The 21,289-nt window shown below is 35.3% G+C and overlaps 1 protein-coding gene across 3 annotated transcripts in view; it reads left to right on the forward strand.

The window, feature by feature from the left end:
* LOC100925499 (histone-arginine methyltransferase CARM1-like) overlaps nt 1–21,289 on the forward strand; it is a 233,559-nt gene that overhangs the window by 184,291 nt on the left and 27,979 nt on the right. For all 3 annotated transcript variants that reach the window (XM_031962269.1, XM_031962264.1, XM_031962277.1), the window contains exons 6-7: nt 7,775–7,952; nt 10,584–10,674. In XM_031962269.1, the coding sequence (XP_031818129.1) occupies nt 7,775–7,952; nt 10,584–10,674 (269 nt within the window). The remainder of the gene's footprint in view (nt 1–7,774; nt 7,953–10,583; nt 10,675–21,289) is intronic.

The following is a 21,289-nucleotide window of genomic DNA, read 5'->3' on the forward strand; positions in this document are numbered from 1 at the left end:
GCAAATGCATAATTATCTTCCAAATACTGTGCATTTATATCTGGTAAATATTTTTATGCAAGTGAGCATTTCATTTATAAATGTATGTTAAATACATTTATAGAGAAGCAATAAACAAATGTAATTAGAGAATAGACCTTGAAATCAGGTTCAGATCCTGCTTCTGATATTTTAATAGTTATATCAGCCTCTCAATACAACTCAAGAATACCAAAAATTGCAAAGAAGTTATTGATTTGCAGTGATGGATCAAATTACTTTAAATGGAGGTCTGAATCAAAAGAAAATTAATTTAAACACAGATGCCCACTTCCAACATTTTCCAGAACTTACTTGGCAGTTTGGCCAGAATGTCCCTCTCCAGCCTCAACAGATTTTTTTCCCATTTCTATTGTACTTCTTCCCATGTAGAACTGGGTTTCAACAGCAGGTTGTATGTGTCTAGGGTGTAAAGTACTTTTGAATGCTTTTGGAGAACTCTGTTGCTAAGTATTGCCAGAAGGGTTGATTGCTTGGGACCACGCAGTGCTAGCTAATACAGTGGGACTGGCAGCATTTCACTTGGAATACATCCTTTTTGTGACTTCCCTTCTGTCACCCTTAGAGATCTTACTGCTCCAAGGAAGTTTGGGCTGTAAAGGGAGAAAGGGAAAGGGTTCCCTAGCCTTCTCAAACTCTTCTCTTAGATAAAATCTAAAGAAAAATGGAGAATAAAATTAATAAATTTTATTTTCCCTTTCCTTCTCTTTCTCTACTTCCTCTCCTTTTTTGTTCTATGTCTCTTACTTCTTTTCTAGTCCCTTCCCTTCCTTTCTTCCTTCTTTCCCCACTTGTCTCCTATAATGTTTTGTCTCCTATAATGTTTTGTCTCCTATCCTTTCCCTCCCTCTCTCCCTCTCCATTTCTTTGGTTTTTCCCAAGTCCCCAAATCCTTTTCCTCCCAAAGCACAGTTGCCTATACCTTAATAAAGTACATATGGTAATAAATATTTAAAACAGTAAGTAATTTTTTAGCACTTAAAATCACACCAAGCATTACCTTACATGTTATTATTACTGCCCTATTAACTCTTTTCCTCCAGTGAGGCTTAGAGACCCCTCTCTTCCACATGGTAATGAATTAACCCTGGCTAATTAACTGTGTTGACACGCCTTTCTAAAAGCTTCTGTAACTTCCTAACTGTCAAGGACTTCCCTGGGGAGAATGAGGCTCTTTATAATTAAAAGAGGCCCCAAGTGACATTTACTTTCTCTTTCGTTCCCTGCTTTTCAGTAATGAACCCAAAGGCACCAAGTCATTGTCTCTAATAGCATTTCTGGGAATCAGTGGTTTAAATTACTTAAATAACTTTCATAAAGTAATTAAATATCATTCATATTTTCCTCCTAAAAGATCTGAATTTGAGAAAGTCAGTTTGATTCTTTTCATATTATGCATACAAGGACAACAAGCATTTATTCACAATTTGCCGGGCACTAGCAATACAGATACAAACAAAAAGAAGGTTGCTGCCCTCAATGAGTTTACAAACTAATGAGAGAAAACAATATAAAAAGGGATCAGGAAAAAGGGCTTGATTGGGGGAGCGGAACATTGAAGATACTTGATGTACTATGTGATATCAATGTCCAAAAAGTCAGAAGTTTAACCAGAGTAGGCAAAGTGGAGAATGGAGGTTGGTGGGTCTGATCCCAGTCACAAAATAGAGATTCCAGGAGGGAGTTTGCCAGTGGCAGAATGAGGTTAGTATAGCAGAGTGATATCTCAGGGAGAGACCTCAGGAGATAATGAATTTTCCATGGATGCCCATGGTATAAAGATTCTTTTAAAAGTAGCAATTCATTCTTGTTTTTACATTTATATATAGAGGATATATTACATCTGAGAGAGTTCTTTGCTTTCTTTATTTCTCGCACCATCAGATATAGCTGTAACTATAGATTCTGGTTCCCAGGACAAAGTAAATGAAAGATGCTTTCAAATCAGGTTTTTTTGATCAGGGAAGAGAGACAAGAAATAAACATCCTCTCTTAGGATAGAAAATCTTGGATTAGGAACGATACCAGGACACCAACCTGGGCAAAGACCACAAGATATTATGGGGTCATTTTCAAGAAAGACACTGTAGGAGGGTATAGTGAGCCAGAAAGAAACATTCATTCTAGGAGTAGAAGGAAACTGACTATGCACTATCTTCCCCCTTTAACCAATTCTTGCTAACAAGATTCTGCCTTATGAAGGAATGCAAGGATTCTTAGCCCACTCTAAATTTCAGTACCCTGGACAAAGCTTCTATTAACTGGCCCTGTTTACAATTATCCACTCTGGTTAACAATGCCTTCATTGGCATATATAGAGCAACCAAATAGTATGCACTGGAAAAGATATGGAACTGAAGGAACTACTTTTCAAATAAAGTGAAACTATAGGAAATTTCTTCACTGACTAGGTTAATATCACATTTTATAGACTTCTAACCAGATTTTCAGTATTATTCATCATGGAACTGGAATGGGGATAAGAAAAATGAATCCTTGAGAAAAGGGACTATCTTTGACCTTTTTGTACCCCTAAAACTTAACAGAGTACTTGGAACATAGCAGGTATTTAATAAATGCTTAATTATTAACAAACCACAGATCTTAAGGACATGGAAATTCTGAAATTTAATCAATTGTTTTTTTTCTTTTTAGGTAACGAGGTCAGTAGAGTCCCTTATACTTTCTAGTTCTCATTATCTTGTTAGGAGTGTATGGGGTGTTCAGAGAGGACTGACATTTCTTGTGTGAGGGCTTGATAAGCTCTTTTCAGGATTGCTCATTTACTTTTGTTGGTTGTCACCCAGCTCTCAATCTGTAGTTCCAAGAAACTGTACCATGCAATGATCACATCCAAGTAAAACCATCTTACAGACAGGCTAAAATCAGGTTGAGGGTAACCAACAGGTCTCAAATGCATTGTTGAATTAGGAAAATGTTTACCCTAAGCATCTGAAGAGTTCCCCCCCAAAATCAGGTAGATGAGTACACTTTGTTCCAATGGGCATGAAGACAACTAAAGCAAATGCTGTGGAGTGCTTAGAGCTTGGTCAGACATCAAAAATGTCAAGTTCATTCACTTTATTCTAGCCCATTTCCAGGCATTCTGACTTTTCTCATGTCACTGGACTTTGATGATTCTGTAAGAGAGAGTCAGGCTGACAACTTTGTGCAACTCTACTTCATTTAAATCCAATTCATGCACAAGAAGAAGCATCACCACATGATGCCATTGGTTCTTTTCAAAATGAAGCATGAATAACATCTGAGTGCTTGGAAAAACACACAGATTGAATTCTATAGTTATCAAAATGTTAGGTATCTCATCCATGAGATGAAGATTCCTGCCAGGCAGGATGAAGCAAATGTGATAGATCACAGATCATGGAAGCCAAAGAGGGGAACATCTTGTTTACTTGAAGAAAATCAATCTTGTAGGACCTAGGAACTTCTTTTTACTTATTCAACAGATCCAAGAAAGGTGATAGGATCATAGATTTCTTTGTAAAAGATAAGATTATGGATAAGGGTCCATTTAGTCTAAACACCCACCTTTAGAAAACAGGAAATTGAGACTCTGGGAGATTCAGTGTCCAAAGTCACAGGAATAGTTTGGCATCAGAACCAATATTTGTAATCAAGTCCTCAAATTACAGACATGCTTTCAAGTAAGTGATCAAGACTAGCTCATAGCACTAAGCCACACAATGCTCAGCATACCACTGTAGGAACTTAGTGAATGGCCTTTCTGGACTAAGATTTCTGTAATTTGCTGACTACATATTCTTATCCTGGATCATATTTTTTGAAAGTTAATTTATTTTAATTATGATGTAATTAAACCAATCAACAAACATTTATTGAGCATCTATTATAAACCAGGCATCATTAGGTTCTGAAGCTACAAAGACAAAAATAAATGGAATTTCTTCAAGGAGTTCATTATTAAAATCAAAAACATCCTTAATAAGATTGTAAGATTTCAGAATGCACAGATCCATAAGATAGATACTGCAAAAATTGGAAATGCATCCCAAAATACTCCCTACTGTTTGGAGAGATGAACAAAAATAAACATGATAAAATTCAGTTGTGACAATCAGAGGATAATGATAGGGACTGAGAAATGTAGGGCTGTACCTTAAAGGACAATTATGTACAAATACAGTAAAAAAAAAGGCTAGGATTAAAAATGGACTTTAACCTAAAAAGGGATATGTAGTTTTTACATAGAACTATAGATACATAGAGAGAAGAGCTCTGGCTTTGTCAACATCAGCACTGGGAATTTTCTTCACCATAATTGTCCATGACTTGGTAGGAGATGCTGAGATAGATACTGCAACAGAAAGAAGTTAGATAAATTCACTTGGGCCAGAGGCTAGATTAACCTTTCCAATCCAAAGCTAGCATTCCATTTATTCTGCTGTACTGCCTTTATGTATGAGGGGTGTTCATTAGCAGATATTTTTGGCAGGGAAAGGCACAGGAACATAATTAAGTAATCCTTCCATTACATTTGGCATTGATGAGAAATTTATTAGGAGACTTCATCCACATTAGGCTGCTTGTTTTAAGAAAACTGTCAAGAAATTGAATGGAGTACAGAGGACATTAATGAAAATGAGCCTATAACTGGGAAATTAGACCTCTGAAGAAAGGTTAATGGATTGGGGAATATTTCTTCTGGTAGCAAAATACCAAAGACTAATTCAATAAGGGTCTAAATTTTTAGAAAATTATTTAGTGAAAGAGTCTGGCATCTTCATTTGAGGGTAGAATCCTAGGAAATAATCTGCTGTGTTGCTAAATAGCAAATGGAATAGTTCCGAGTTCATAGATACAAGCACTTCCCACTTGTGTCAGTGAGGAACTCATCTTTCAGAAGCTGAAAGAGAAAGATCAAGATCTGATATTCTACACTTGGCCCTGTCCAGTAAGAAGGAAGAACTGATTATCAGATTAGAAATGAAAAGAAGTGACCATACCATTATAGAGTTCCTTCCTAATTGGGGGATATCAGACATACCCAAGACCAGAGCTTCTTAATCTGGGATCTGTGAAATTGAATTTGTTTTTAAAGTATATTATTAATTTATTTCAGCATAACTGGTTTCTTTTGTAATCCTATGTATCATTTTCTATATTTTAAAGCAGTATTTGGAGAAGTCTATGATATAAAAAAAGATTAACTCTTGCCCCAGGCTTTGAGAGAAAAGATCCTAAGATCTAGCTTTGGAAATTAAAAACACTTTAAAGATCATTTATTTTTATAAATGAAGCAACTAAGGCCCAAAGAAGTTGTGGCTTGCAAGATCACTTAGGTAGTTAGTAACAAAGTCAAGATTTAAACCCAGGATCCACTGACTCTAGAACTAGAGCTCTTTCTATTGTATCATCCTACCTCTTGTCTTTCAGAATAACAAAAGGTAGGATGCCAAAGTCTATGGTTCTGTGAGAGGAAGTGGACTCTAGAGGAATAGAAAACTCGAAAAGACAAAATTTTGAGATCAAATGATCCTCCATATGTACCGAGGGTATAATCAATGTAATTTTTAATATGGCTTGATATTATAGTTATAATAAAAACTCCAACATGAAGTCAATTAGGTTAAATTATCCTAATGACCATAAAATATATAGGCACTGACAGGTTAATTTTTTTTTATTCTTTCATTGTTCTGATATATTTTAATTTGTGTCAAACAATTAATACTTGAAACTTATGATTAGATAAAACTCCTAGCTGACTCCACTAGCTTGTGAAGCACACCTTTTCTATTATTAACTGGTTAAAACACTTTCTCAAGTTTCTGATCCTAGTAGAAACTCACCCTAATTCCCGACATGGAAACATCAGATATTCTCTACTAAGCCAATGTGTAGAGTATGAAACTCCCTATATAAAACCTAACTTTGATTGTATACTACCCCAAAATGACTCTCTCCTACTCATATTCCCCATATGCAGAATAAGTTCTTGTATCCATGAGAATGAATCTTTGTCTACATTGACATGTATTTATTGTGTGTGTGTGTGTGTGTGTGTGTGTGTGTATGCTTTTTTTAAAATAACAAAGCTCTTTTTCTTTATATCAACTTCTTGGGTGCCAATTTTCTGTAAATCCCTGAACCTAGATCTCTGTTTTAATCCAAGGACCAAGACCAAATAGAGGAGAGGGGTTCTACTATTGATTCTGTTCCCTTAATAATTTGGACTTTTAAAAATTGCCCTTAGCAACTCATTTCATGTATTATCATTCAGATCCAACTTTCCCAGGACCATTCCAGACTGAGTAGTGAGTCCTGTGTACAAAAATCTTTTTAAGTTCTAAGACATCAGAGTTTAAGATTCATTCATACACTCACACACTCCCATACCCCCACACACCCACACCCACATACACACACACACATTCCACAGTGATAGCTTTCACAATCTCTGCTAAGGTTGTTAGCAGGGTTTTGTTTGTTTGGTTTTTTTTTTATTTTAGAACCCCTGGCTATTGCCAGGTATTAAAATGTTGAGTATTATATTCATGAAATCTTTATCACTTACACATTGAAACTCATTCCAATGTTAGATTATAACCAAAAAGTATTTTCTGGAAATACACTAATTTAATGTGTCTGACTGATGCCAATTTTAATAGGGTACATCTGCCATACTTTGACCCTCTGAGCTCTAGCAGGTTCCCTGTTTAGAGAACCCAACTTCATCAACTGCTTTAGCTTTTTTGGAATGTGATCTAATAATCACAATAATTTCTTGGGTATTTTAGATCCTGGTATTGAAAAAGTGTCCACAACCAGAACCGTAGGCTCTTTATTTTGTCATTCTAGGGTAATGAAATAATGAATATTATGTCATAGTATTATGGATTTTATAATCATAGATTTGAAATCTGAAGGGTATTTAATCCAAAATATAATTTAACAAGCATACCCATAACTGATTATCCAAATTGCTTAAAGACCATCACTGAGAGGGAACCCCCTATCTCCCAAGGCATGAGCTGGATAATAGTACAGTTGAACAAATTTATAACCAGTTAAACAGACCTAAAACATGGGACCTCAAGATAGTATGAGTTCTCCATCCAGACTTTCAGAATCTATTTCTTGGAGAGCTTTAAAAATTACCCTGCAGGGGCCAGGCTATTCTGATTTATTAGAGCTCCCTCAGTTGGTATTTTCTAATCCTCAAACTGACTACTCTCTTTCCTCCGACCCTTCCACTGAAAATTATAATTAAGTCAGCACTATTTTTGCATTTAGAAAGGTCATGTCAATCAATTGTTCCACTCACCACCATCATGGCTTAACAAATGTAAGCACTTTTCCTTGACTACAACTATCCTTTAAATATTGTCTCTCCCTTTTTTGAATGTGTGTCTGTGCAGGCAAAGTATCTCAATTCTGAATGTGTATCTTGATTTTACATTTCAGTCCGAAGCACTTGAACATATCACCTTGCAATTTACTGATATTTTTTTCCATTTTTTCCATTCATCATATTATGTCTTAAAAGCAGAAGCTGGAATGCCAGTTTCTAGGGCATTTGGAGGGATTTCTAATCAGGTTCATTTTGGACTAAATGACCTCAGAGATTCCCAACATTGCCTAATTCCCCAATACCTTTCCCTGCATATATATATCCCTTTAATATCCTAGGTTTTTTATTTATTTTCCTAGACCCCTTTATAATACAATGATACCACTTTTTGTTTTCCAGGTTCTAGTGAAAAATAACAACCTCTCAGACAAGATCACAGTTTTATCAGGAAAAATTGAGGAAATCTCACTGCCAGAAACTGTCGATGTGATTATTTCTGAACCCATGGGCTACATGCTATTCAATGAGAGGATGCTGGAGAGTTACCTCCATTCCAAAAAGTGGTTGAAATCAAATGGTGAGTTGCCTAGCAGGACTATACAAAGCACTTTATCCTTGGAAATTCTGATAACTTTTCCACATTCGGGATATCTGAAAGGAACATCACATTTCTGTCATACTTTTAAAGCTACGATTCTCTGAAAATGTCCTACACAGTTGATAAAGATGTGAGAAATTGAGTCAGGAAAGTAAATAACTTAAGCTGCAGAGCCCAAAAATTACTGGACCACTAATGAATGGGTGAGATTATAGACAGTGGGTGTTGCCAGCTTCTGCAACTTGGTTTTCTAAAAAAAAAAAAAAAAAAAAAAAAAGTACTATTTTTAAAAATCATGTGCAATTCAAAATGTCTCCATTAAAAATTTTTTTCTCAGTAAATTAGAGATATTTCAAAAATGATGATTTTAGTAATTCCCTACTTTGCTTCCAAAGAAAGTTTAGATTTTAACATTTATAAATATTTTTAGGGTCCAGGATTCAGGATTTCAGTTCAAGTTCTGTCTCCTCCACTGCAAATCACACCCTCTCTATGTCTTAATAAAGAGATCCTTAATCTTTTTTTGTTTGCCAAGAAACCTGACTGTCTGATGAAAGATATATATGTCTTCTCAGAAAATTAAATAAGGTACCCAAAAGAGATGTCCCAAAAATCTAAGTGCATTTTAAGCAAGTAAAGCTTTACTCTTAAATATTGCTATATTAATCAATGCATTAATGTGACATTGAATTAGTTAATTATTAAGATAATAAAGCTTTAATAGTTAAATGTGCACTTAGGCTTTTGGAAATATATATAGAATTATGAAGAAAATCAATTATTGAAATATAGTTGTCAAAATATTTTAAGAATTCATAAACCCCAAATTAAGAACTCTTGGAGACTTAAAGGATGATCTTTAGGTATAGCAGCACTTACCATCACCATACCTGGAACATAATAGGTGATTAATAAATGCTTGTTGATGTATGCTATGTCTGGAAAAAATCTTGACTAAGCAGTTTCTGGTGTTGACCTTCTACACTTTTAGATTTTCCATCTTTAGCTTAGGCCTATTCTAGGACAGCAGTTATACATAGTTCATCTTTGATCCATACTCAAAGCTTTTCTAGCTTAGCAGAACCTGCCAGAGCTGGCATTCTGTCATCACAGCCTTTGAGAAACCAGAGGTCTGTTGGTGCCATATAAGGCATTGGAGAAAAGCTTTAGCAAAGAGGAATTCAGAGCCTGCTTTATAATTATCTAATACTTTGCATATATTATCTCATTCAACAGCCCTGGGAGGTAGATTGTAAGGAAATTACACCCATTTTAAAGAAGAATATCAGAGAGGTTAGGAAGGTTCCATAGCCATACCAGAGCTCAAGCTCCAACCTTTGATCCCAAGAGTGATGTTCTTTTCCCTAAATCAAGTTATGCCCCTTTTACTTCTCTTGGATGATCTTACCAGAGGGTAAACTTTGCTTCAAAACCTGGCAGCATTTTTTTTTATTTTATTCTATTTTGTTGCTGTAGTTGTTTTGGGTTTTTTATTCATTCTCAGAATTGAGATACTGTGCCTCCACAGACATACATTCAAAAAAAGGGAGAGACAATATTTAAAGGATAGTTGTAGCCAGGGAATATTATTCATGCCTTTGGGGTAACTAAATGCCATCTATCAAATATAATATGTCTTCCCCATTGTAGAGTTCTATTTAGAGACTTATTCCTTTAGTTTAAGGCTTTGTCCTCTGATAAAATTCAAATTCTCCTACCAGTGGTTTTAAAAAATCCCACCTTACTGTATCCCACATCTCACATTTCATCTCCTGCCTCAGGGTCATTGTTAAAAGCATTTCCTCCAACCCCTCTATCTGGAATATCCTTTCTCCTCATGGAATCCTTATCTTCCTTCAACGCTTGACCACTTAAGATTCTCATCTACCCTGCTCATCACTATTTTTAGGGCCTTTATCCTTGGCAGTTCTTCTGTATGTGTTCTTACACATATATGTGAACATGTATGAATTATATGTGTATAAATATATATTTCATATTTACATATCTGTGTACATGTTTCCCCTAGTAAGCCTCTTGAGGGCAGGATTTATTTCATATTTTATCCTCACATCTTCAGTGCCCAATACAGTGGTTGACAAATTGTAGGCATTTTGCAAATATTTGTTTAATTGAATTGGATGTTTATCTATTCATACATTATTGTGAATATGTTTATGTGGCTTAAATGACTAACACAAGGTGTCTCAAAGTCTTATAACAAATTTTAAATCTTTTTTAAACCTTTAAGAACTTAAATTTAAAGCCTTAGTATTAAACCTGTTTTAAATATCTGTAATATATTAAGCTTTAATAGTTTGAAGAACTTTAAACTGCACTAAGACTTTTGGGATACTCTGTATAATATCTTGTCAGCTTATGGCTATATGACAAACATATACACACCTGAAATTTTTCTTTATTGCTTGGATACAGTCATATTTCAACAAACTGAGTGTTAGTTCATGGAATGGTTGTAGTTACCAACTAGGTTCTGTCTGAAGGAATAAGTTTGCAGTAGTTTGCGAGTCTGTATTTGAACATGTACTACAATTAGAGTGATAGGGAAACTAAATTCTGTGGCTCTGTGTGTTGTCTTCTATTCATTAGGGATGATGTTCCCAACGTCTAGTGACATTCATTTGGCTCCTTTCTCGGATGAACAGCTCTACAATGAACACTACTCCAGAGCAAATTTCTGGTAATGTGATCTCTTCTGGACTTTTTTATTTTTTCTGTTTATAGGGCCAGCCTCAGGTATGGGTCAAGTCAAGAAGTTCAGTGTTTAGCAAAAGAAAATAGAACATTTTTAAATCAGTGGTCCTAAGTTCAAGCCCTAGTCATGCTGTGTAACTTTGAGCACCCATCTCCAAACCTCATATATAACACTGGAGATTATTACTTCCAAAAATATCTTCTAAATTTTAAAGTATTTAAGAATGATCAATGTGGCTTGTTATTAGGCAAATGCTCCTGTGGATATCTCAGAAATTCAATTTAAGAGGTCCTCAGAAGAATCCCTTGGGCAAAAAATATCCCCTTCATTTTCTTGACAAAATTGGAAACTGTACATTTTGTGATTCATTCAAGAATTTGGGAGAAATCTGGAAAATTTGTCTGAGAGAGAGAGACAAACACAGAGAAACACAGAATAAGATACATAGAAACATATACAGAAAGATAAAAAATAAATACAAAGAGGGAGAGAGAGACTGACTAGAAAGGTGAATTCACAGTGAAAAAGATCAACCTGCATCGATAGTAATGCACATGTGTGTATATGTGTGTGTATCTATATAGATTGATAAATAGCAGTGTAGGGGTTCTTTCTATCTCCCAAGTTTGCTTTCTATATTTTCCCCAAAAAGACAGCTTTTCTTAATAATTCATTTTAGACTTATTTTGTAAAGTGCTTTTCTCAAAATTACCCTATAAGTTGTTACGATCCTGTAAGAAAATTTATAATACCTCCCTCATCAAGAGATTGTGAAGAAACTGCCTTGCAGGTCTTTGCAATGTTGTTTCACTGTTCTAAGCCTCAATTTTCTCATGTGTAAACCTTAAAGAGAAATCATAAATATGAGATATTACTGTTATTATGTAACAATTTAAGTTTTACAAAACCTTTTTTCTTAACAACCATTATGGTTGTTACTTTATGGTAACAACCTTATGTTAGATATTGTAAGATCCTCTATTTAGAGATAGGCATTGTACCCTAATTTAAAAGGAACATCTCTAATAGGTATTCCTCATAGGCTTTGTGGCAGGCTGAGAAAGTGAACTTCTGCCTACAATAAGTACCTTCTTTAGGGTAGAACTGCACAGAATGTTAGCCAGGAGCCCCCAGGCAGCAGGAAGGGAACTGTTAGCAAAGCCAGTGCCAAAATGGGCAAATCCTTCCCTACTGTAGCCAAGATCGCCAGATGTGGCCATCTAAGCTCTGTGTCTATAAGCAGCAAAAGCAGAGGGGCCCCATGAGAAAGAGGAAGGTTGGAAAGACTCAGGAGATATGGAACTTGGTATTTCTCATCCTATAATGAATAAGATTATACAAACATGGATAAAAAAATGGGACAGTGGGCGCTAAATGAATCTCAGTCTAATCTAAACCAAAGAATTGAATATATAGTAGAGAAACAGATGAAATTCAGCCGAGAATCAAGCAAGTATTTAAGAGGGAGAATACTAGCAGGAATGGAATAGATGCAAGCAAAATAAACATTCTGATTCTAAAGAACTGATTTTAAAAGGGCTGGAGGGAAAAAGCATAGAACCAGAATCTAAATTCCTTCTCATGTAACGGCTGAAAAAAATTGTAAGATATGAATACATTGAAATATTAATATCCCCAAAAGAAATTATGAAAAATAATGACAGTTTTCTGAGTACTATGAACCGATATGGGATATATTTAGCAAAATCCAGAGAATAAATTATACAAGGACAAAGATGTTGTAAAAAAAGAATAACTTTGAAAGACTGAAGAACTCTGATCAGGGCAGTGACCAACCTTTTCTCTACAGGATCTGTAATGAAGAAAGTTACCCACCTATAGAAAGACAGATGATTGAAACAAAGTATAGGAAAAAAGATTTAAATATTTGGGCATGGGGGGAGCAAAAGAAATAAATATAGACTGAAGGTATATTGTGAAGGGCTTTATGTCGTATGTATATTTTGGAAATTTTAGCAACAGATATCTTTGGAAATAGCTGGTAGAAACCACAGTGGCCACCAGGATTATTTACAAATGCTGATCTCATTAGCAACATGACTTCAGTGTCCTACTCCTAACTCTGCCACCAACTAGTTTTGATCCTGGGCAAGTCAGTTATCCTCAATACCCATTTCAATAAAATGAAAGAGTTGAACTAAATGACCTAAGGTACCTTGAATTCTTAGAAGTTAAAATTCTATACCTTTATTCTAAGATACTTTGCAATTGTAAGTCAAAAGGCATATAAAGCAAAGTGAGAAAATTTAGTTTGCTTAGTTTAGCTTAACACTATCTCCTCACCTGTGTGACATTGGAAGAGTCATCTCCACTCATTTCCTAACATTTTTTTTTCAACTGTAAAATGAGGGTTTATATTCAATGATCTCTCTTAGGGTCCCTTCCAGTTTTAAATCCTATAATCTGACCAGATATTTTTCATGGGCTTCTAACTGGAATTCTGAGACATTTGGACCCTCTCTTAATATATAAGCAAGCAGACCATTGTAGTGTGAAGCTGATAGCACACATAGAATAAGTAAGGTTATCCAATTGTTTTGGTTTGGGGGAAGGCTTTGTTTTGTTTTGTCGTGTTTCTTTGCATTAAAAAATGGATTCTTTGGTTTAAGTAGCAAGTTCCGAGACCTTCAGGAATCATGCTTCAATTCAAGCAGCTATTATCTTCAAGTAGTAACATTTTTCAGTCTAATGGATCCCCCTTGCATTGTGTTGACAGAAACCATCTCAGGAGTTCTCACCAATTATAGTTATAATTTTCAAGTTGAAATCTCATCTACACCTCCTAGGAAATGTACAAATGAGTTCAGAAAAGAAGAATGACCAGATATTACCTATTATCAAAAATCACAAGGCATGACTTATTTTTCCAGTCATATTTATGGGTTATAAAAACCAGTGATGCACACAGAACTGTCCATCAGCTATCCCTAGGATCTCCTCCATGACTAGTCTGCCTTTTTTTCTAATCATACCTCTCTGGTGTCCTCCCTCATACCTCTTAGCATAATTCCTTATTTGTAATGAGTCACAGCTGGCTCAAGCCTGCCATATACCTCTCTCCATTAACCTTTAGATAATCCTCCATTTTACTTACTTGATGATCTTTTGAGTCTTTCAGTAGTCTATCAGTAAATCATCAAGCATTTATTAAGTACCTACTATATGCTGGGCTGAGTACACAAATATTAAAGTAAGATAATTCCTTCAAGAAAATTAAATTCTTTGAGGACAGAGGAATATAATATTTTCATTGGGAGGTAAATAAAAGTATATACATAATAAATAAAGATTTATTTTAGTGGTAGTGAGAAAACTAACTTAGGAATTCAGAAAAGTCCTTTTAGGAGATGTGATCCTTGAAGGAATTAGGGGTTCTAAAAATCAGAGTTGAGGAGGGTTCCAAGAATAGGGGATAATTTGTATAGAAATACAAAGGCAAAGAAAAAATGAATGTCATCTATAGGGAACGTCAAGTTAGTCATTTCTGTGATGTCACAAAGCATCACAGATTTACGTGAAAAATTACTAACAAAAAGCCTCCTGGGTGTTGAGTAGATCCTTGCAAAAATTTGTGGGAGAATATGGACATGAGTTATATAAGAAAACATTCTTCTTTAGTGGAGGCAGTGGATATATACAAGGTCTGGTGCGAGGAAGATCCATCTTCCTGAATTCAATCTGACCTCAGACACTTAGTAGCTATGTGACTCTGGGCAAGTCACTTAACCCTGTTTGCCCCAGTTTCCTTATTTGTAAAATAAGCTGAAAAGGAAATGGCAAACTACTGTAGTATGTTTACTAAAAACAAACAAAAAACCAAATATGATCACAGAGTAAGACATGATGAAACAACTACCTATATACCCTGTGCCTATAAATGTGTGGATATATAGTTGAAAAGAACCTTAGTCTAATCCTCTCACCTTGTAGGCAAGAGAACTGACTTTCAGAGAGAAAAAAAGGACTTGCCACAGCTAATAAGCAGTAAGTTCAAGATTTGAATCTAGTAGGAAAGATGAGATTTCAAGTTTAAAACAATATAGTTGCCTCAAAAATCCAACTTGTCAGTCAATAGTCATTCACTAATTTAATCTTTCCTTTTTGAAATAGGGCACACAGTATATATGCATCCCATCATGTTTGATAGTTGAACGATGTCAAAGTTACTGGTGGCAGATTACATGTTCTTGGGAAATGGCCTGTGTTCTTTGCAGAGAATAGCAGCCCTGTGGTTGCAAAGAGCAGAGTGAAGATGAACACAACCAATAAATCTGCTGCACATAATGAGAACATTCTGGTGTGAAGTTCAGCTGTGAATGTACAAGGACAGTACTGATTAGGGAGCATTCAAGCAAATGCTCTCCCTTCACATGCACCCAGGCAGATAGTGCTATAAATGAATGGTCTCCTAAAAACTGCTGTGGAGAGGAAGTGGGTATGGCGGCAGGGGGAGAGAGGAGAGGGAAGTGTTGAGTTATTTCTCTCATACACTAATCCTTTCTTAACACTTTTATAGAAATCCATTATGAAACTTTTCTTCATTCTTACTCTTCTAGTACCCAGCTCAAAGTCAGCTCTCCCTTTGCACATTTCTCACTGCCCTTGAGCCAGGTCTCTCCTTTGCATGCATCACCTTCTGAATTGTATCATATTTATTTTTACACATGACGCATTTGATTTTATTCAATTCAATAAGCACTTTATGCAAGACATTGGAGAATACAAATACAAACTAAATAAGCCTTGCATTCAAGAATCTTATATTCTAATGAGAGAAATAGAAAGAATAATCAAATAAGTAAATATCAAAATTGGGCTTGTTTTTTAAAAGATATGAGACAATTGGACTATACCTTTGATTTCCTTGAAATGGGGAACTCTCAAGGAGGAAACTCATCCTTTCTGCAAATGATAATTTTAGAGAGTTGCAAGGAAATTAAAAGATTACCTGACTGGCCCAGTAACTCTTAGGCAGAGGCAAAACTTGAACCCACATACGTCTGACTCTGAAAATAACATTCTGTCCACTACACCATCCTTGCCTTTTCCAAATGCAAAATACATACAAAACATATTACATGAGACCATTAAATTCAAGAGGCTTGCCAAAGATCACAAAGGTAATGTGCATTAGAGACAGAATTTGATTTCAAGTCTTCTAACTCCATAGTCAGCACTCTTGAATGGAATTGAATTAAATTGAATTGTATTGAATGTCATTCTGTGTTCATAAAGTATTCAGGCTGGATGTAATATAGAAGCTTCAAAGGACTTTAGAAATCTGGTCCAACCTAATACCCAAAGACAGAACATGACTTGTCTAAAATTAAACAGCTTATAAGTAAGAGAGCATGGTTCTTACCCAGAAGCTTTTGTCACATAATAGAATTTTTGAAGTTTGAGGCAACTCCTAGCAAGACTTTTAAATGCTTTTCTTATAATTCCTTCCATACCAGGTCACTGTCACTAATAACAGATGGTGCCAGATATTGGTAACATTAGTTTAACAGTCTGGCTCCCTCCCACATGAACCTAGAAATAGAGCAGTCTCAGTCAGGACTGACTACTACTTGTTTATAAACAGAATACTGAAATATTTACTCATAAACACTTAAATTAGACAATTAAAATTTAATTAACTATATTACTAAATCTATGAGCATATGGAGCAAAAATACAAAATAATGGGAAGACCATCTAGCTCCTAAAAGATACATTTGCCTACTTAATTGAAAGTTATTAGGTTATGATCTCCAGCAGGTTTCTACAGGCTTTTATGTTAATCTCTATGTAAACCTTCTATATATGTGAATAATAAAAATAGCTCACATTTACATAGGTTTAAAATTACAATTCATATTGATGATTTCAAAAATACTTTTCCTCAGCAATCCAATGAAATACAATGAAATACAAAAATTATCCTTGTTTTATAGATGAGGAAAGTGAAACTCAGAGAATTAAAATAAATTGACCAAAATCACAATGTCATTCAAATCCTAGTGATAACAATTTCTCTTTGTGGCCTTGGGCATCTTATTTCATTTTTCTGAGTTTACCTTGAAGCATGTCTGTAGCCTGAATTCTGTTAGTTGTCTTTACTTATCTTTTATGTTGACTACAAGCCATCATCAGTATAAAGAATTCAAATATCTGCCTTTTATAACCTAGTCCAGATATATTCCCTCTTGGACATACTAATTTAATTATCCTGCCATACTCAGAACCCAGAGGTAAATTCAAACTAGCAATTTCTTTCAATATTAAGTGCTGGTAATGCAAAAAGAAAAGCAAGCATTTGTATTCTTTCTTTTGTATCCAACTCTTGTCTGCTTTTGAAATATTGCTCCTTCAAAGCACAGCTCAGGTGTCAGCTCCTCCAGGGCATTTGCAAAGATGCCCTACTAAGAAATGAACTCTTCCCTCATGAAAATGCCTTTAAATGTCTTCATTTCTCCCTTGATGTTATCACATTCTACTTTGTGCCATGTATATTTTAATATATATCACATCCCTCCACTCCGATCAGATGTAGACTCCTGAGGGCAATCATTGCCTTTAGTGAATAATCAAATGATAAAAACAAAAATATTTAATTTAGAATCAAAAGACTTAGATTTAAATCTCATCTCAGACACTTAGCAGTTAAGTGATTTTGGTAAGGTTCCTTAGATTCTCTAACCCTTATATTTTCACCTTCTATACAATATACTAATAATACTCACATTAACTCTTTAGGAAGATTGTAAGGAAAAGCACTGTGTAAAATATAAAGGTGTCGAGGTATAATGAGGTTAAATCACTCCTGTGTGTCCCACCTCAGTTGTCTGACATTCCTTTTAAGAATCCTTTTCTTCTTTCAAGACTTAATACAAATTCACCTCTTCACATGAAGCTTTTCTAGATTCTCCCAGTTAGTAGCTCTTTAAGCAAAAAATAGAGGACCAATCACTTTCAGTGTATTATAGAGGGGATTCTTACTCCAATTCAGATGGGACTCAATGTCATCTGAGATTCCTTCCCATACTCAGATTTAATAATTCTGTAATATGTGAGTTATTCTGTCTTCTCATCTTTTTCAGAAAGTTTTAGATAGAAATAATTCTGGGGTATATCACTCTCCTGCTTTCATTCCTTTATATTCAGAATTCTACACATAATTACAGAGATTGGCTTTTAAAAATCTACAAGTAGGGGGTACAGTGAAAATAGAGCATTGGACCTGGAATCACAAAGATCCATATCTTCATCTAACACTTAGTAACTGTATAAGCCTAGGTAGAACATTTAACTTCCTTCTGCCTTGGTTTCCTCATCTGTGAAATGAGATAATAATAGAACTTACCTCCCAAAGTTGTTACAAGCATGAAATGGGAATATTTGTAAAGCATTTTGCAAACTTAAAAAGCAGTGTATAAATGTTAGTTATTATTATTATCAGTTTCTTTTTTATAGTTGAATAAAAATTTAAGAATGTAAATTTATCTTTTCTAGTCTTCCTGAAAAATCCTTAACACACTTCCTATAGCACAGAGGACAATAATATGTACCCCATCTGATTTCCATATGATTGTAATTGTATCCAGGCCTTTATATATAGATAAATTTTCATTCTGTGTACCTTGAAGATTGAATATTTGGTATGGCAAAAAATATTCAAATATTTTCCTTAAATTTTCAGAATCAATATTAAATCCAGACAATTTTGAGCAACAGTTTTGTCTATAATAGTCCTATACCAGGCATTGGTTGATCTCTCCAAACTATTTTTAAATCCATATCTGTAGGACAGGGATTTGTCATCTTTTTGCCCATGAAAGATAAAGAACTTCTTGTTAATATCATTCTAGCCAGCACATCAACATTTCCTAGATTTCCCTTCTGCAAACTTGAAATGATGTGTCAAATTCTCTCCACTATTTCCTTGCATAACCTTAATAATTAAGTTCAGGAACAGTAAGAATGACTCTTCTGTAATTTCTGAGGGCAAAGATCTGGTATTGAACTGCCAGCATAAGCCCTTTTCTTTCTACCAAAAAAAAATTCTTCATGACTGAGCATTGTTTAACATTTCTTTGCTGATATATCATTGTTTGAGGTCATGATGACATTACCCATGAAAAATCTTCTGAATCTACTTTTGAATCTTAGCTGTTTCATAGGCTTCATCTGGAAATAAAAGGATTGTTCAGTTCCATTTATCATATTTCACGTCCACAGTGCCAATTATGGTTCTTGGCACATAGAAAGCTCTTTTTAACCTTGGGGAAATTATCAAAGAAATGAATCCTATTTATAAAAAATGCCTTTAAAATGGAAGGAAAGAGGCAGTATGCCATAATGGGTAAAGAGGCACCTCAAGAAGCTTTGAGTTGAAGTCCTACCTCCACATTTTGGCTGCATAATTTTGGACAAGTCACTTAAACTCTAAGTTTAGACAGTAACTGGCTGACTAGGTGCTGATCTACATTGAGGTGAGAAATTTCCACATTGAGTAATACTCTAAAATAATAAAATCGCCGTTCCAGGTTTCCTTTCCCCAAAAAGGCTAAGGGGACAGCTAAGTGGAGCAGTGGATAGCCTAGAAGTCAGTAGGACCTAAGTTCAAATCTGGTCTCAGACACTTAACAGTTCCTGGCTGTGTGACCCTGGGCAAGTCACTTAACCCCAATTGCCTCCAAAAAAAAAGTAATGAAGAATAGATCTGCTATGGACTTTTACAGTCATTTGTGCCAGAAAACTGAGTTGTATTATAGCGCCTTGGTGTCATTAAAAGTAAAAGGTTAAATGAATCAATAAACATTTATTAAGCAATAAATATTACAGACATCATTCTAGGTTCTGGAGCTGGAGAGTTTCTTGAGTAGAGGAGATAGCATAGCCACGTCTGTGCTTTAAGAAGATCATTTTGCCATGAACACAGAAGATACATTAGAGAGGTGAGAGACCTGAAGCAGGGAAGCCAATTAGGAGACTTGCAATACTCCAGATAAGATGATAAGGGGTTTGAATTTTGGTGGTGACCATGTGAGTGGTACTGAGAAGGAGATAAATGATGCACTGACAAGACTTAATAACAGATTAGACATGGGGGTGAGAGTAAAGGGTCAAAGATGACTCCTGAGTTTGTGAAGCTGAGTGACCAAAAAGACAGTGCTACCCTTTTGTGAAATACGGTAGTTGGGGCAAAGGGCAGGCATTTGGGCAAAGAAAAATTCTGTTTTGGACACATTGAGTTTGAGATCACTTTCAAATGGTTAAAAATGCCCAGCAGGCACTGATGATATAGAATTAGAGAAGGGGAGGGAGGGAGAGAGAGAGGGGGAAAGAGGGAGGGAAAGGGAGGAAGACAGAAGGAAAGAGAAGGAGGGAGGGAGGAAAGCAGGGAGGAAGTCAGGGAGGGAGGGAAAAAGACAGATAGACAGAAACAGATAGAAGAAACAGAGAGAGAGAAAGACAGAGAGTAGGGCTAGATATAAATTCATGTGATCATCATCTCCATAGGGATAACTGAAGTTAAGAATCCTTTAAGAATGGAATAATTGTTCTTGGTTACCTCTTAAAAGGAAATATTTGTGGGCTATGATCAAGGAAGGGACAGATGTTCAATGATATACTGTGGACAGAAAAAGTGGTATTATTCTTTTAAAAATCTTTCAGCTTAAAGCCCAAGCAACCTTTGGACTCATACAAATACCAATAAGGAAAACAAAAGTACCTATAACATCAGTGATTTGTGAAAATTAAGTTTCTTGACTTCTGAGTGTCTAAGGGGCAAAGACTTAGAAGCCCTTAGAAGTTCTTAATTTTTTTCAAATCATGTCAATCTGAAGCTTATGGACACCTCATAATAATCTCTCTTTTTTTAGAAAGAAATACTAATTTTCACTTAGAGGTTAATGACAATTTTTTAAAATTTTCCCATCCAAGTTCATAAACTCCATGAAATCTATCCACAAATTAGATCTGTAGATCTCAAGTTAAGAGACAATCTACTGGGTCACTTCTGGTTCTGACATTTTATGATAGTCTATGAAAAGCATATCGCACATTTAACATATATTGGATTATTGGCCATCTGGGGAGGAGGTGGGAAAGAAGGGGAAAATTTGGACCACAAGATTTTATAAGGGTCGATGTTGAAAAATTATCCATGCATATGTTTTGAAAATAAAAAAGCTTTAATTAAAAAAAGAAAGAAAAGAATATGGCGAAAACCTTTTTTCTGGAATCTTGGTTTTGCTCACTGAGGAAAAAACAGAATTCATTAAAGGACTATAGCTTCCAAATTTTTAGAGAAGTACTTTTGATATCTTAGGCTGTACTTCATGCAGAGAGAGAGAGAGACAGAGAGACACAGAGAGATCAGGTCACTGTGTGCTCATGCCATTAGAATTGAAGCATGGCAACAGCAATACTGGTGATGTTACAAACGTGCAACTCCCCTGGGACCAAGAAGAGAATTGTGGGGAAAGAGCCATTGCCTGAATAGAAAGAGGGTGCCAGGAGAGCCAAGTTTCAAGTTCTTAGAAATTGTGCATCTCTGCATGAAGTACAGCCTAAGATAATCAAAGCAGAT

The sequence above is a fragment of the Sarcophilus harrisii genome, chromosome 1 (assembly GCF_902635505.1).
Source record: "Sarcophilus harrisii chromosome 1, mSarHar1.11, whole genome shotgun sequence".
Lineage (NCBI taxonomy): Eukaryota > Metazoa > Chordata > Mammalia > Dasyuromorphia > Dasyuridae > Sarcophilus > Sarcophilus harrisii.